This window comes from Hyperoodon ampullatus, assembly GCF_949752795.1.
Source record: "Hyperoodon ampullatus genome assembly, chromosome: 1".
Taxonomy (NCBI): domain Eukaryota; kingdom Metazoa; phylum Chordata; class Mammalia; order Artiodactyla; family Ziphiidae; genus Hyperoodon; species Hyperoodon ampullatus.
The window spans coordinates 34,451,155-34,469,670 of record NC_136914.1 but is presented as its reverse complement, the minus strand read 5'-3'; the positions used below and the strand labels follow the sequence as shown (position 1 = coordinate 34,469,670).

Genomic DNA, 18,516 nt, shown 5'->3' with positions numbered 1-18,516 from the left:
TAATCTTGTTTGTATGTTTTTCTCCTTCATCACTTTAAATATATCCTGCCACTCCCTTCTGGCTTGCAGTATTTCTCCTGAAAGATCAGCTGTTTACCTTATGGGGATTCCCTTGTGTGTTATTTCTTGTTCTTCCCTTGCTGCTTTTAATATGTTTTCTTTGTACTTAATTTTTGACAGTTTGATTAATATGTGTCGTGGTGTGCTTCTCCTTGTTTTTATCCTATATGGGACTCTCTGTGCTTTCTGGACTTGATTAACTATTTCCTTTCCCATATTAAGGAAGTTTTCAACTCTAATCTCTTTGAAAATTCTCTCAGTCCCTTTCTTTTTCTCTTCTTTTTCTGGGACCCCTATTATTCGAATGTTGGTGTGTTTAATGTTGTCCCAAATGTCTCTGAGACTGTCCTCTTGTCTTTTATTCTTTTTTATTTATTCTGTTCTGCAGTATTTATTTCCACTATTTTATTTCCAGGTCACTTATCCATTATTCTGCCTCAGTTATTCTTCTATTGATCCCTTCTAGAGTATTTTCAAATTCATTTATTGTGTTGTTCATCATTTCTTGTTTCCTCTTTAGTTCTTCTAGATCCTTGTTTATTGTTTCTTGCATTTTCTCTATTCTATTTCCAAGATTTTGTATCATATTTAGTATCATTATTCTGGATTCTTTTTCAGGTAGACTGCCTATTTCCTCTTCATTTTTTAGGTCTGGTGGTTTTTTGCCTTGCTCCTTCATCTGCTGTGTTTTTTTCTGCCTTCTCATTTTGCTTATCTTACTTTTTTGGGGTCTCCTTTTTTCAGGCTGCAGGTTCGTTGTTCCCGTAGTTTTGGGTGTCTGTCCCCAGTGGCTATGGTTCGTTCAGTGGATTGTGTAGGTTTCCTGGTGAAGGGGACTAGTGTCTGTGTTCTGGTGGATGAGGCTCTATCTCGTCTTTCTGGTGGGCAGGTCTACTTTTGGTGGTGTGTTTTGGGGTGTCTGTGGCCTTATTATGATTTCAGGCAGCCTCTCTGCTAATGTGTGGGGTTGTGTTCCTGTCTTGCTAGTTGTTTGTCATAGGGTGTCCAGCACTGTATCTTGCTGGTCGTTGAGTGACTTTCTGTCTTGGTGTTGAGATCGTGATCTCTGCGAGATTTTCGCCATTTGTTATTACGTGGAGCTGGGAGGTCTCTTTTGGACCAGTGTCTTGAAGGTGGCTTTCCCACCTCAGTGACACAGCCCTGATGCCTGACTGGAACACCAAGAACCTTTCATCCACACAGCTCTGAATAAAAGGGAGAAAATGTAGAAAGAAAGAAAGAAAGAAAGAAAGAAGATAGAAAGAAAGAAAGAAAGAAAGGATAAAATAAAATAAACTAAGATAAAATGAAATAAAGTTATTAAAATAAAAAATAATTATTAAGAATTAAAAAAAATTAATTAAAAAAAAAAACGGTCGGACAGAACCCTAGAACAAATGGTGAAAACAAAGCTATACAGACAAAATCTCACACAGAAGCATACACATACACACAAAAAGAGGAAAAGGGGAAAAAATTATATATCTTGCTCTCAAAGTCCACTGCCTCAATTTGGGATGATTCATTGTCTATTCAGGTATTCCACGGATGCAGTGCACATCAAGTTGATTTTGGAGATTTAATCCACTGCTCCTGAGGCTGCTGGGAGAAATTTCCCTTTCTCTTCTTTGTTTGCACAGCTCCCCGGGTTCAGCTTTGATTTTGGCCCCACTTCTGTGTGTAGGTTGCCTGAGGGCGTCTGTTCTTCGCTCAGACAGGACAGGTTTAAAGGAGCAGCTGATTAGGGGGCTCTGGCTCACTCAGCCCGGGGGGAGGGAGGGGTACGGATGTGGGGTGAGCCTGAAGTGGCAGAGGCTGGCATGACGTTGCAACAGCCTGAGGCACACCTTGCGTTCTCCAGGGGAAGTTTTCCCTGGATCACGAGACCCTGGCAGTGACAGGCTGCACAGGCCCCTGGGAGGGCAAGTGTGGAGAGTGACCTGTGCTCGCACACAGGCTTCTTGATGGTGGCAGCATTAGCCTTAGCGTCTCATGCCCATCTCTGGGGTCTGCGATGATAGCCACGGCTCACGCTTATCTCTGGAGCTCCTTTAAGCAGTGCTCTTAATCCCCTCTCCTCGCGCACCAGGAAACAAAGAGGGAAGAAAAAGTCTCTTGCCTCTTAGGCAGGTCCAGACTTTTTCCCGGACTCCCTCCCGGCCAGCTGTGGCGTACTAGCCCCCTTCAGGCTGTGTTCACGCCACCATTCCTCTCCTTGCTTTCTGACTGAAGCCCAAACTTCAGCTCCCAGCCCCCGCCTGCCCCAGGGGGTGAGCAGACAAGCCTCTCAGGCTGGTGAATGCTGGTCGGCACCGTTTCTCTGTGCAGGAATCTCTCCGCTTTGTCCTCTGCCCCGCTGTGGCTGCGCTCTTCTCTGTGGCTCCAAAGCTCCCCACTCCACCACCCACATTCTCCACCCACGTAGGAGCTTCCTAGTGTGTGTAAACCTTTCCTCCTTCACAGTTCCGTCCCACTGGTGCAGGTCCCATCCCTGTTCTTTTGTATCTGTTTATTCTTTTTTCTTTTGCCCTACCCAGGTACGTGGGGAGTTTCTTGCCTTTTGGGAGGTCTAGGGTCTTCTGCCAGCGTTCAGTAGGTGTTCTGTAGGAGTTGTTCCACGTGTAGAGGTATTTCTGATGTATCTGTGGGGAGGAAGGTGATCTCCGCGTCTTACTCTTCCACCATCTTCCCCCTCACCTCCAGTTATAACATTTTAATTTATATTTTTAAGTAGGGCACAGTGGAATGAGACATGAGACATCAACCCTCTTCCTTTTCTTTTGTCTCTTCACTCTTTTCTCCTACTCCCTAAGTAATATAAATTGCTTCCTTCATTTCTTGCCTTACTCCTCTAACGTCAGAAATAAGAGCAGATGATAGTGTGGTTGGAATTGATAAATGTGATCAACAGTGAGGGAGAACCAGTCTTAGTCACTTTTTTCTTTCCAAAATACAAAATGTATGCTTTAAATTGAGAATTATAATCACTTCACAAAACTGCATTAAAGAAAACATGTATGGGCTTCCCTGGTGGTGCCGTGGTTGAGAGTCTGCCTGCCAATGCAGGGGACACGGGTTCGTGTGCCGGTCCGGGAAGATTCCACATGCCGCAGAGCTGCTGGGCCCGTGAGCCATGGCCGCTGGGCCTGCGCGTCCGGAGCCTGTGCTCTGCAACGGGAGAGGCCACAACAGAGAAAGGCCACAACACTGAGAGGCCCGCGTACCGTGAAAATAAAAAAGAAAAAGAAAACATGTATGCAGAAAGTTTATCTACAAATATTTTATGCTGTATGGATTGTAGCAAAATTATTACATTTTCAAGCATATTTTATATTTCCTCCAATTTATTTTAATTTTTTTTCGCTTTGCTCTATAGACTTAAGTAGGAGTGATAGTTTATTTCTTGAATGTATGATCCTTTTATGAGGAATGGAAAAAGCCTTAATTGGCAATGGCAATTAACCTAGAATCCCTGGAATTATTAATAGTTTGGACAATTACTATTTTCAGTCAGTCTCAGTTAAACTTTCCATTGTTATATTTAATGTGTTAAATATTTAATAAACTTTTATTTTAAGAATTTGCTACACATAAAAAAGCATACTAAACTTTGCAAAACTCCAAATATTAAAATAAGTGTACCATCTCTCTGAAAAGTTAATTAAAAATAATCTAGCTTAAAGTCATATTAGTGTTTTCTAATAATATGGGTTGTAAGATCTAAATAAAGAAATGTATAATGAAAAATCCCTTTGTGTTATGTATTCTATTAAGATTTACTACATTTAATTTTTGGGAAAATAATTACTTGTTTAATTATTTTATGGGGTTTTCTTTTTAGTTTAAGTGCTCAATGGTATGATGATGTTCAGTAGTTTATGATCATTAACACCAGAAGGAATCATTTTTTAAATATAACTGTTTAAAATTTTCTGATGCATTAAGAATAAAATCAGAATAAAATATAAATTGTTATTATAATCTAAATTCTGGAGTAGACTTAATTGCAAGAGTAGAATTAGTTGCAATAGTCAAATAGTACAATCGAATTTCACGTGAAGTTATTACATTGTTTTCTTCATTATAAAGTCTTCCTAGAGACTTTATATTCTATTGATTTCACGCCCCTTTCAATAATGTGCTAGATGGACTGAATCATTTGCATGGCCTGGACATATTATTGTTCTGTATTTCTGCTCCAAAGAAAAGAACCCATTTTGAGTGATATGTGGCTTTTTAATTTTTTTCCCCTTTCTTTCTTTTTTAATAGATCTTTAGTGAATTTGAGATTGAGCAGCATCAAGAATGTGCTTATGATCATTTGGAAGTATTTGATGGAGAAACGGAAAAATCACCAATTCTTGGACGACTGTGTGGGAACAAGATACCAGAGCCCCTTGTGGCTACTGGAAATAAAATGTTTGTTCGGTTTGTTTCTGATGCATCTGTTCAGAGAAAAGGCTTTCAAGCCACACATTCTACAGGTCAGTAAATTAGGAGATGCTTCTCTTTTCTGAGTAAGATCCAAGTTTCTCTTCTAGTGTGCGCAGGGGATCTATAACAGGATTATAAATGAATCAGAAGAAGTCTCATTGAAGCACTGTGTGAAATATTTGAGAACCACATAGCATCCTAACTAAATAGCTTTGTAGCTGTTGAACTAATTAAAAGAAACAATAGTTTGATCTGATTCATGTTCAGTGTGGTATGATCAAGAAGAACTATCTCTAAATATTTATATGGTGTATTCCATGTTACCATTAGCTGTTTGATTTATATGTTATATTTAACAGATAGACATCTATAGCAATTCAAAAATTTTGTTTTTGCTAAAATCCTACTTGTTTAGCTAACTTTCACATTAATATATTTTTGTAAACCAAATTTGGAATTTAACTCTCTGTTTTACAGACCCTTATTTTTTCCCCTTTTATTTGGTAGGCAACATAATCTTTTTCCTAATCCTAATCCTTAATTTGATTCTTACAGATTTCGGCTGTAATGGAAGTCTTTAAGAAATAAAATACAATTTAGAAAAATATGGAAAATTTTAAGCAAAAATGTCAAATAACTTTTTTATAATTTGGAGCGAATTTATAATATATTCCATAAATGTCCAGTAAATATCCTTTTTTTTTATTCAGTTAAAAGAAAAAAAAATCAATCATATTTACTGAAATCATTTAGCTTATAGTGACACCTAGTGGCAGTTCTAATGCCAAAACTATTGAGACACAAATTTATCTTGTTGTAAAATGCAGTATAATAGGCTACAAATTCATCAATGAAACAATTTTAGTGCAGTAATTTTTGTCATGGTTTCCTGATTATTGTTTTCTCCTTTTACTTTCCTTTTATTTTAGAAATCATAACTTTATTCCATTGTCCAATATTATTTTCCACTCTAGTATATTCTATTATGAACATTAGATTTATATTGAAGTCTATTTGTGAGAAAGTCGATATTGTCTGATTCATGCTAGTAATGACTAGCCTCATAAATAATACAAATTAGTTATTTCTCATTATTAATATATTCTGGTTTGAGAAAAATCTTTCATGGATCAAAATTTTCATACTAATGAAGGATTTTTTAATACACTTGACGTTTGTTCTTTAAATATTTTCCTGATAACTTGTCACACATTGAAGGAATGGAAAAACTGGAATCCTATGACTTGATCAATATTTTTCTGAAGCACAGAGTTAATGGCACAATTTTTTAAATAATCGTAGCTGTCACAGGTTCTAAGAATGAAGTGTAAAAGTATATTATCAAAATTCTTGAAATAGCTGATACACTATTTTTAAATTACTTACCTATAAATTCCTCTTAGTTTAATAAAAACCTACTTTTATAGTTTCTCTTTTTATCTTTACCTTTACCTTAAATCTCAAGTTTTCTTGCAGCTATATAACTCCATGACTCCTTAATTTGCAGAGCCTCTGCTCTGGACCCTATTTCAGTGTTTGTATTACCATTTAGAATCCACTGTTAGGATCTAATTGTCTTATCATAGGATCATATATTGAAATCCAATTGTATATATAGCATGCACTTGATATTTCAGGCACATACATATACTTAATATAAATTACATACATTGAGTTCTCAAAAGAGCTATATGATGTATGAATTATTACCTTTATCTTCAGATAAAGAAATTTAAAGTCTGAAGGATTAATTAATTTGCAGAGACTTCTAAAATAATATCAACCCTGGTTTTTATCCTAATTCTGTTTCCAATTCTCATGTACTTTCTACTATGGTATATTTTCTCTTAACATAAATATTTTGAATTAGGAAGAAAACCAATACAAAACTGGATCACTGTTAATTGAAACAATAGAGACTGAATGCTTCCTTATTTGTCTTAATCAAATCTTCTGTTCCAACTATCCAACTGAATAGGCTCATTTTTTCTCCCTGTTCAGTTCAAATCCATTCAAATACCCACGTGAGCAGCCTCGATCATAATCTGTAGGCAAAACATGATTCGGTCCTGTCATCTCAGAAATGAGGATTTTGAGACTAAGACTCAAATGAAACCGAAGTATCACAAAAAATAACAGAATTACAGTCCTTTTTTTTATTAGTTGCTGCTTTATAACAAAGTGAATCAGTTATACATATACATATGTTCCCATATCCCTTCCCTCTTGCGTCTGCCTCCCTCCCACCCTCCCTATCCCACCCCTCCAGGCGGTCACAAAGCACCGAGCTGATCTCCCTGTGCTATGCGGCTGCTTCCCACTCTCTATCTACCTTACGTTTGTTAGTGTATATATGTCCATGACTCTCTCTCGCTTTGTCACAGCTTACCCTTCTCCCTCCCCATATCCTCAAGTCCATTCTCTAGTAGGTCTGTGTCTTTATTCCTGTTTTACCCCTAGGTTCTTCATGACATCTTTTTTTCTTAAATTCCATATATATGTGTTAGCATAGTTTGACTTACTTCAGAAAGAGAAAGACAAATACCGTATGCTAACACATATATATGGAATTTAAGGAAAAAAATGTCATGAAGAACCTAGGGGTAAAACAGGAATAAAGACACAGACCTACTAGAGAATGGACTTGAGGATATGGGGAGGGAGAAGGGTAAGCTGTGACAAAGCGAGAGAGAGGCATGGACATATATACACTAACAAACGTAAGGTAGATAGATAGTGGGAAGCAGCCGCATAGCACAGGGAGATCAGCTCGGTGCTTTGTGACCGCCTGGAGGGGTGGCCTCCCAACTCCTGCTCAGTTGTGCTCGGCAAAACTTTTGGCATTACCTGTTTCTTTGTTTGCTTGTCTATTTCACATGTAAATTTTTGCTCTCACTTAAGCAGCTGTCTTTGAATTTTCTGGGTAGATTTTATTTAGACTGTTACTTTCAAGTAGCCATACATGCTGAAATAGTCTTAGGTACTGCTTATTATTTATTCCTTTTGAAAGCTTTCTCTTTAACAAGTTTATTCCACAGTCTTTCATGAAATATTTATTTGTTACCTGCTTTGAATAGACACTATAAAGTATTAGTAATTCATAGCAAAAAATTAGGAATTTTGTGGGAACTTATGAGAAAACAGAAGGAATTCCTGCCTTTTGATAGCTATAGTCTGATGTTAAACTTATGATTTTCAGTCAGTTTTTACCACCAAGACAGCCAAGTCCAGTACCACATCTGTCAATTTATGCTAAATGTATAAAGCATTTATTCATTATTTAATGTTTTCTAGAATACATGTAACTTTTATTAAGGGGCCCTGAAGTATACATTTTAATTTGTTTGAGTAAATTTATATTTCTATATATAATTTTAATTTTATCCATAAGGAAAGCTTCTAATACTATGAAGTTTGAAATTAGGTGAAGAGAAATATTAATATTGCTTTATAGCTATTTTTTTTACAAGTAATACTATCCAAATCATTGGGAAATGGACTTTATTGGAAAAAGTCCCTTTTTCCTCTAAAGGTAGGTCCAAATTCTAAAAGTCCCAATTTATTTTAATCAGGTAACAAATGTTGTTAGGCCAGCCTTAGATAAACTATTGAAGAAAAAAACTCAGTAAAAAAAAGTAATAACCTATATATTCTCTCAGAGGATAAGGCTATAATACAGAAAAAGAGGGGAGTGTGGAGAGAAAATATTTTAAAACATGGCATGTCAGGTAGGACTTTATTCTGCAGCAGAAAGCGTCATCCTAATTTAAAAACCTAATAATATATTATTAGGCTCCTTAGAAATTATTTTGATAGAACTTAATTAAATTATAGTGCCTACTAAAAGCATTTATTGCTCAAATTACAGGCCCTCACAGGGATTTAACACTTTACCAGGAAATGAACAAAAGTCTTTCCAAATTAAAACGAGGACCACCCTTTCTGAAACATTTTAAGTCACTTAATTGTAGTTGAAGTCATTTGTTTGGAGTATTGTCATTTTCTAGAAGTTTTCAATAAAATCATATAATGACGCCTCACATTTCAGATTCACAAAGGCTTTGTGAAATCTCTTTTTTGTTTAAATACTTCATTTCCTTCTTGATTTCTGTTCTGATCTGGGGTTGACAGAGAATTGTCACCTCTGGATCCAATTTGTTTTGCTACTTTGTTTCTCTGAAGTAGGCACACAGAAGCCAGTGCCTCTCCCACAGTCCGCCCCTTCCTGGATTGTGGAGTAAAAGTAATACAAGTGCTAACAGTTGTAAACAAATCACTCAATTATATCAAACTTTGAGAATAAGTCGAATTTTTAAAATATCTGTAAATAAGATTACACTGGTTTATACATTTATATATTGAATTCAGAAATACTTTCACAAAATATTTTACTGGCCTTCAAAAATATAATCCTTCCTTTCTGAAAACAGATTAATAGTGCTTTAAATTGTTTTTCAACTTTTCTAGCTTTTCTTTTCATGCCTGAGTGGATCTCTAGGAGTATAGATGGTGGCATTTAGATATTCTGACTAGAAAATAATAACAAAATGATGATTGTGTATACTTATATAGCTTTTCCTATGTGCAAGTTATCCTTCAATTATTTTACATATATTAATCCATCACTCTTCATCTAGACCCTATCATTTGAGTATATGTATGATCCCCAAATTAGGAATGAAATGGGAGACAAAATCCCACAGCTGATGAAGCACAGAGCTCAGATTTGTACCCAGGCCATTTAGCTGTGGAGTTCTGTCACAGGGAGAGGACAATAATTCTTGGAATTACTGGAATAAGAGAAGCACCGTCGTGGGAAAGGAAGGATGCTTGGCTTCCAGTCTGTGACACTTAAGAGATGATTCCTAAGACTGATCAGATTTGCAGCTTTCCAGAGTGGTTCTAAGCACATGTGTTTCTTCACATGTTTACATTTGTAATTGTGGCACCTACATCAATAGATTGTGCAAGACACCCCACCTACCATCTGGAAGACAAAGGAACATCATTTAACATGATGGGGAAGCCATTCTCATGATTGAAACCATAGTTGGAAGTGTGACAATGCCCATAGTTTTGGTTGAGCCTACTTGTATTCAGACACATCTAGATGGGGTTCCATCCTGGGAATTCAGAAATATTTTGTTACTTAAAATCACCAAACCACAATGTGGGTAAATCATATACAAATCTGAAAAATCTAAGAATTTTAGCTGTCCTAATTCACGGTCACTGGGTGCTGCCAAGGACAATCTGGTCACAGATGACCACACCAGGGTTACAATTGTCTTTTGATAACCAGAGGCTTAGCTGTCCAAATCTTTCCACATTGGATTTTTGTTTTTGTTCCCTCCCAACTCATACCAGTTTTCTTGGGACTTTCCTGGTTTTAGTACTGAAATTACTGTTTCCCAGGACCTCTCAGTCATTGGCAAATAAGGGCAGAAAAAACTCTACTTTCCCCTGACACTTTTCATATCCCTTTCTTTTTCTCCCTACCCCCAGCCATATGTTTTTATGTGTACTTGGTTGGAGGAGACATTGTAGACTTCCTCTACAATTTATTCTCTAGTCATTGTAAAATCTGAGGGCTCAGACTACAAAGAGTTCCTGAGAAAATTTTGATTCTCTAAATTACACTAACCGTAAATTTTATGCAAGCTTATATATTTCTTTGGTATGTTTACCTCTAATGACAAAAGTAGTAACTGGTAAAGCTTATATTTATTAATATCTCTCTGAAAAAGCCATAAAAGAGCATTTAAAATTCCTTTGTTTATTAAAAACACAAAATATAACTGACAATGTTCTGGAACTACAAAAATAACTACAATTAATGATGTGTGTATGCTTTTCCCAACCAAGTTAGATAAATATTTCTACCTAAGTAAAGTAATACTGGTCTGTATATTCTATGCAGAGAGTTCTATATGACACATATACACATACAGGAGTTTCATATATTTTGTTGATCTTTCAGTTATTTCTTATCCCTTTGGATTCTGGGTTCTTAAATTATTAAGATTATACTCAAATTAAGACACTGACCTTTTTTCCATGAAAACAGTTATTCAAGACTGAAAACAACATGAGATATAACAATAAAAAATGCATTGAGAGCTACTATATGGCAGGTAATATTTTAAGTGATTTTCGTGTGTTAATTAAATCCTCAAAACCCACTAAGATTGGTACTATTATTATCATCTGCACTTTACTCTTGACCATTTTACCCTATGGATCAGAGAAGTGATGTCACTTATCCAAAGTCACTGAGCTAGTAGGTATGGAGCTGAAATTCCAACCCAACAGTCTCTTTAGGGCCTATAACAGTACCCACTATGCCATCTGAATCTTCAAATATAGGTAACATAACTGATGGTTGAAATGAATACAGAAGTTAGAGAGTGATTAGACTATATTAAAAGAGAAATTTGAATTTTTAAAGCTCATTGAGCTCACTTATTTCATTTTTCTTTCCGGAGCAGAGTGTGGTGGCAGACTGAAAGTGGAATCAAAACCCAGAGATCTGTACTCACATGCTCAGTTTGGTGATAACAACTACCCAGGACAAGTTGACTGTGAATGGCTGTTAGTGTCAGAACGGGGCTCTCGACTCCAGTTATCCTTCCAGATTTTTGAAGTGGAAGAAGAAGCCGACTGTGGCTATGACTATGTTGAGCTCTTTGACGGTCTCGATTCAACAGCGGTGGGGCTTGGTCGATTCTGTGGATCAGGGGTAAATACAGTACGAGCAGGATAGCATAGACATGATAAAAATGCATATAAATTGGTGATTGATATGTGTAACATATGCAAACCAGCAGTGCTTTTACAAAATGGCTTGACAAGTTATAACATGCCTCTTCTTCCCTTACTTCTCCATCTCTAATGAATTTGCTCAATAATATTGAATAAGACAGATGAACTCAATAACTATAATTTCTTGTTACTGTCCACATTCTAAATTTTTTAATTCATTTTTTATTGTGCAATAAATATTTAAATGTTTAATTATCTAAAAGCAATATGCCTAAATACACACCTTTGACAATTTTCTAAGCTTCATAAATTAAAGCATAAAGCAAAAAGAATATGCACATCATTGGCATTCCTCTCTCAACAATATATTTGATAAGTGACAGTAACTACCATTGGTGTGGGGGGTTAGCTGGTACTATTGAATGTTGCTCCATTGCAGTGGGCACAGGATGGAGTACCAAACATAGGTCAGAGGGTGTCAACATGAGAAATAAGAAACAGGAAAGCTTAAGGTTTTCTCAATGCTTTTCCGACAGGATTCACTGCATTAATATCAAATGTTCTTCTGAATACATATTTTGTTCTGAAGATATTAGTCCCATTTTTCAAATGTCTATTTCTTAAATAATATTGAACTCCTGTCCAAATAGCTACTGAAATGAAACAAAAATTATTCTTGGTACTTAGATTATTAAAGCAAGAAAGAATGGACGATTTGGATTCTGGAAGTGGCTCTGCCTCAGAGCACCTTCTGAAATAGATTTAATGTCCCTTTTTCCTCTGTGAACCTCACTTTAATTACTTGTAAATCAAAGGAAATTGGCTTAAAATTTTGGGAAAATTTTAAAATCCAAGTTCCAGAACTTGGAAATAGACTTAATTATGTTCAAAGCTCAGCTATATCACTGATCAGCCTTGTGATCTTGAGCATGTCATCTGTTCTCTGAAACTCAAGTTTTCTCATCTGTAAAATAAAGTCACTCTTATCCACTTTTCAATGTTGTTGGGAGGTTTAAATTATATACCAAAAAAATTCCCAAACATGAATTACATTGAAGAAAAAATAATTCATTCTTGTTGTTTGTTTATTTGTTTTGTTTGTTTTTGTCTTCAGCCACCAGAAGAGATCTATTCAATTGGTGAGACAGTTTTAATTCATTTTCACACTGATGACACAATCAGCAAGAAAGGATTTCATATAAGATACAAAAGCATCAGATATCCAGATACCACGCATACCAAAAAATAACACCAAAACCTCCATCAAAACATAAAGGAATGGGCATAATGGAAAGAAGATGTATTCTTTTTTAAATGAAGATTTTAGCACAAAGATTTATATAATGAGTTTGAGCAGAAGAAAACTGCAAGACCAGAATTATCTCTATACTAAAAGAGAAGTTTCCAAGCTAACCCTGATCAACATTACCAGGATATCTGAACTTCATTCTTGACAGTATAAATATAAATAAAGTTGGTGAAAGGGCATCTCATGCTTCAAAGAAGACTTCACAATCCTTTGTTCACAGCTCACCATAGCTGCTTCACAATTCAAACAGTCTCATTCAGGGTCTGTGACCCTGCAGAGTGTCCTTTTTGACAATTTTTCAATATATGGGAAAAGTAAAATGAACTTGCAGGTCATAAACTGGAACACTCTCTCCTTGTATCTTAGGATAATTGCTTTGACTTTGCATCTTGAAGACAGTCTAAACCAGACCCATATAAGTTGTTGTGAAGTGGGAGTCTCTTGAGGGTGGTTTATACTTTAAATGTGGGTATGACCAATGCTTGGAAACTGGAATATTTCAGCTTCATTATTTTCACTTGCAGGCTAAATTTACCTCTTTGAAACATAAATGATCTCGAGACCACTTCCTTTTTGTGACATTCTGACAAGTTTGAAATGTCAATACTGTCTATCATTGCAGTTAATTCTAGATATCATTTATTTAAGTGCTGGAAAATGCCCAGTTGATTGGTAAACTCAGTTCTTTCAGTGAAAGTGCTGTCTTTTCATACCAAATTCAAGAAGCCTTGTGATGTCTTATGAACTTGATGAAACAACTCCCAACAGGTGTGAACAAGATTCTTCTAAGTGACTGCCTGGATGGTTCATACTCAAGTTCCACTGCTGCTATTGTCTTTCTTTTGTTGTTGATCTGTTGTAGTTGTTAACGTTGATGTTGTCATGGTTAATGTATTTTTTTTTAATGAAATGAAATGAAGTGGAAGTAGGCCTTGTTAGAATTGAAAGGTCTCTTCCTTTCTCTTCCTTGAAATCAGTTTTTTTAAATGCAATGTTGAAAAAAAAGGATTTGTTTCTGAAAGATTTTCCATGGTGCTATTCCATAAACATTTTTTTAAACAAAGTTTTTGACCTTTGAGCCAACCACCTGTAGACTATGAATGTCTCTGTCTGGCTGGTAGCACTTGAAGACTAAAGACTTAATGTATCAAGAGTATATCATTGCAAGGGCAACACTTGTCCTGTGGAACAACTGCTTATATTGCCTTAGAATTCTTTCACATGATCGAGCAGATCCTCCTAAGAGACACAACTTTTGAAAAGTTGAACATAACAGTGTATGTTAATTAACATTTCTATGAGGAAAATCCATTTCTGTGACTGAGAGCATTGGATATAAGTATGGTGACCTGCTTTTACTGTAGAAAATGAATTTTCTGCTTTAAAGGCAGGATTTAAAAAAAATATTAATGTATGTATATGTGAAGTTGTCTGAATGAGTGGAGTTACGAGGAGATGAATAGTAGTGGGTGGTTGAAAAGTTTAAATTTACGTGCCAAGTTCTACTAAAATCCTATTTAAAGTAGCACCTTTCATAGAACGTTTCATGGACAAATAATGGGAACTCCTAATTATTATCAACCCCATTTTAAAAAGGCTCCTTCCTTCAGAGAAACTCTATTTTCATATTTTTTGATGTTGATATAGATTGCTATATGAAGTAGCTTTTGTTCTGTTACCTGTCCATGAACATTCAACATTTAATAAAATTGAGAATTTTTCTTCATTTTACAAAATTAAACTATACACACAGATTTAGCTTATTTGTTTTTTTGGGGTTTTTTTGTCATTGTTGCCTTGGAAATCTTTTCTTGCATATGAATTTTATTATGTAAATACATTTTTTAAACCAATCTTTTGATCTTACTGAATGTTACTTTGGAAATGTATAGCTAACGCCTGCAATATAATGAGCTTTTTAGTGGAGCTGATTTATTCCAGTAACTCTTCTATATTTTTTTTTTCACTAATCTCCAGTTAGCCAAAATATTGGAAATGGGAATTAGAGGAGAAAAAAAGCATTAACACCTAATATACTACACTGTGCCCAGCCCAGTACTAGACACATACACTAGCTCTTCTTAACATTTATGCTACCCTTTGAGAACAGTGGTGATGTTCTCATTTTGTGGTTTATGAACTGAGGCTCAAAGAAGGCATATAATTTTCCCAGGGTCACAGTGTAAAGTTAGATGTTAAAACCCAGATTGTCTGATATAAAAATCTGTGTTTGTTCTACAAAATGAAGTAGAATCAATTTTGACCTATATAAATAGTAGATATATTTTATGATGAAACTTCTCCACATAAGGTCAATTTTAGAGGTGAATTACAGTAAAACTTTCAGGATAAGCATTGTTGCTTTCAATAATAGCATGACAATTCAAATATCAACTGTAGATATCTTTAAGAACCACAGGTAGTACTAGAAATGTGAAAAACAAAAAAACTACTATATAGTTTGGAGTTAGTAACTATGGGCCTTTTGTTGAAATAAATATTTTAAATTATTTTATCTGGTGTGGTAGGAGAAATGTAGTGTTCTACTTTAAGAAATATTGTTGATATTCTGACTGACATCTTATTAGGCCACAATGAGCTGCCTTTGACACAACTGAGAAATAAAGTATTTAGAAGGCACACCACAGAGATATTGTCATAATTTAGGTCTTCAATGGGAACATTCATTTTTTATTGTACCTTATGTCAGATATCAGCTCATTGAATATTATTTTTATATTAATTCGACTTTGGCTTAAGTGTGCTGTTAAATTCAAACACAAACAGCTTCATTGTTATTGTGTTAATAATTGTTAATTACTGTTCCAAGCATTTTATTAGTTTTGTAAATTTATTTTCAACCTCTACTCTCTATTTGCCAAAGTTCTAATTCCTATACAATCTTCACTAACTATACATAGAAAAAAACTGCTCCCACTTTATATGATTTTACTAAATTATTTTTAAATTCAGTTTTGAATATTAATCTAGTTTATTTAGGAAATCTTGACAACTGAACAAAACAACATTTTAAATGAAATATATGAGAAACAGTAATTCTATTTCCAAAGTCTCCAAATGTCCCCTGCCTGTATTGGTTGAATTTTTGCTATCTTGGATTAATTTTAGTATACCACAGTTATCAGATTCAAATTCTGTTCAATTTTGTTTTTAAATATCTTAGTGTCTTTTGTTTGGTTTCTATTACTATATTTTTATAGTAAGCCTCAAATAATGAAATTTTATTCTCACATATAGAAAATCTCTAAAAGCATCTAATTACTCTTCACAAGACTAAAATTTTTTTAAAGAAACATTAAATTACATATTTCTTTAGATTTAGTAAACTATAGCCATGTGTGACATTAAAAATAACTTTTCTTAAAGCAATTAACAAAATGTTTGGAAATTTTATTTAACAATAATTTTATTTAGCAAGAATATTTTGGATAAAGGAAAACCTTAATACCACTTATTAAATCCTGCATGGGTGGAAGAAAACAGGAAAAATAATTACCATATAAAAATCTATAACTTGAGCTGCAGTGATGCCTTCTGTTTTACTAGAAAAAATATGTAATATGAGCTTATAAAAAAGAAAGAAAAGATGGTCTATGGATGCATTTTTACATCAATGCATAATAAATGGTTACCAATGAACATTTAACTTTTAGTCTTTTAGTGCTATTATTATAAAATTGAGAAATTTTGTCATTAGCTTAGGAAATGATGGAAAGGCTGGCTCTTATACAATGTGAAATATTATTATTAGTCTCCAAACTTTCTTTGACATGTACTTTTTAAATTGTTCAGCTTTCAACCTACCTACATTTCACTCCCCACCAGTGTACTCAAACTGAATTCAGGCTTACCATGTAATTCTAGTCAATACCATGACACCTACTTGGTGCAGAGGTCAACACAAGGTGATTCCAAACAGTGTAGAGGGCCCTGAGCATGTCTCATATATATAATCTCCCTCTCGTCCAATATTTTGAATATTCAGTGCAATAAATCTCAAATTCTAACTTTAGAAGACTTGTAGGTAAAATATTACTTGGGCTAAAGCCTATAAAAAGAGAAGACCTAAGCACCAACATGTAGTGTAAGACATGTAGATAGAAGGCCCTGGCAGCTGGGTCTTCTCTGCATTTGCTGCCAGAGCAGAGGTGGTTGAAGTGGCAGGGAGAGATCCATTTCAAGGAATGCCCTTAAAATTATTTAAACAGGAGAACACGCAGAAATGACAAATAAAGTGAAAGGATTATAGATAATAAGGCTTAAATATGTAAATCTATCCTAAAACAGTATTTAATGAACATTCCATAGAGGAGTATAATTAAAAATTAAATTGCAGAAAAATATTCCACAGGGATGTAATAAATTTGTTAAAGTCATTTTTACACCATTGTACATCTATTAGTTGTGTTTGAATTTCATGGAAATAGAGTCTTCCCTATTAATTTTTGTCATTTTTAAGCCAAAAGACATAGACATTTATTTATTCAACAAATATTTGCTTAATGCCTATAATATGCTAAGCACTATGTTAAATATTAAGAATTTAGTGAGACTTTAAAAAGGAAAACAATCACAATCTTTTCTTTCTTGAAAGTTAAATTCTAGTTGGAGAGAGAAATATTAATATTAATTAAAAGCAAATCACAAAAAGGTATAACTGCAATATAAAATGCATGTGCAGAATTCCCTGGCAGTTCCGTGGTTAGGATTCCATGCTTCCACTTCAGGGGGCACAGGTTTGATCCCTCATCAGGGAACTAAGATCCCACATGCCACTCTGGTGCAGCCAAAAAAAAAAAAAAAATGCACATGCATTTTACTACCATTTTGGGGGCACTCTTCCAAACAGCATTGTTTGGATTTTGAGACAAGTATTAACATAAGCATCCTTTCCTTATCCTTGTTTTTCCACTGTCTTCTTACTTACATTTGTGCTTTCTAAAATTTCAACTTTTGTATAAAATAACTTATTTTTGCATCAACCACATATTCTCAGCTTATAAATGAAATTATTTATTCTCATGATGAGCAATGAGAGTGGGATAACATATCAAAATTCTGATATTTATTTATGTAACTATTTAACAAACAAAACTAAACAATGTAATTTTATAAAAAGCACTACCTAGGGAGGTGATGGAGGATCCTAACTTCACCTCCTCCCATGGACACATCAAAATTACAACTACTCACAGAGCAACTCTCTATGAGAACAACCTGAAAACTAGTAGAAAAGAATTTCCACAAAGACATAAGGAAGAAACCAAAACGAGAAGGGTTGGAGGGGTAGAGACAAGACATAGTCAGACACACAACCCACCAGTCAGCAAACCACAAATGTATAGAATATCACAACTGTAGATGTAGTCCTCAAAGAGCAAGGAGTCCAAGCCCCACATCAGGCCACCCCACCTGGGGGTCATGTGCCAGGAAGATGAGCCCCCAGATTATCTGTTTTTGAAAATCATCGGGGCTTGTGTTCAGGAGAGCCAGAGGGACATAGGAAACAGAGCTCCACTCTTAAAGGGCACACACAAAATCTCACATGCTATGAGACCCAGTGCAGAGGCAGTAGTTTCAAAGAAGCCTTGGTCAGACCCATTTCCTAATCTTGGACAGCTTCCTAGAGGGGTAGGAGGCAAATGGAACTCCCACTTATGATATAGACACTAGCAGCAGATATTATTGTGAGCTCACTCCAATGCAAAAACATTGGCACTGGCAAGTACAATTTTGGAATTCTCCTTCTAGCTTATTAGGGCCATGGACGCAGCCCTGCTCACCAACAAGCCCCACCCTACCCCCAAATCACACACAGATTATCATATTAAAATATCATATTAGAATAATCAAATATATGGGGTTATATATGACGGCATGGTAACAACGTCCAAATTATAATAGATACACATGCAAAAAAGTGAAGAGAA

The 18,516-nt window shown here is 35.1% G+C and overlaps 1 protein-coding gene across 2 annotated transcripts in view; it reads left to right on the top strand.

The window, feature by feature from the left end:
• Positions 1-12,505, top strand: part of TLL1 (tolloid like 1) — a gene marked incomplete at both ends in the record, with an annotated part of 266,853 nt that extends 254,348 nt beyond the window's left edge. For both annotated transcript variants that reach the window (XM_079702857.1, XM_079702856.1), the window contains 3 exons: positions 4,331-4,544; positions 10,983-11,233; positions 12,371-12,505. In XM_079702857.1, coding sequence (XP_079558983.1) covers positions 4,331-4,544; positions 10,983-11,233; positions 12,371-12,505 — 600 coding nt within the window. The remainder of the gene's footprint in view (positions 1-4,330; positions 4,545-10,982; positions 11,234-12,370) is intronic.
• Between the last annotated feature and the right edge of the window lie 6,011 nt (positions 12,506-18,516).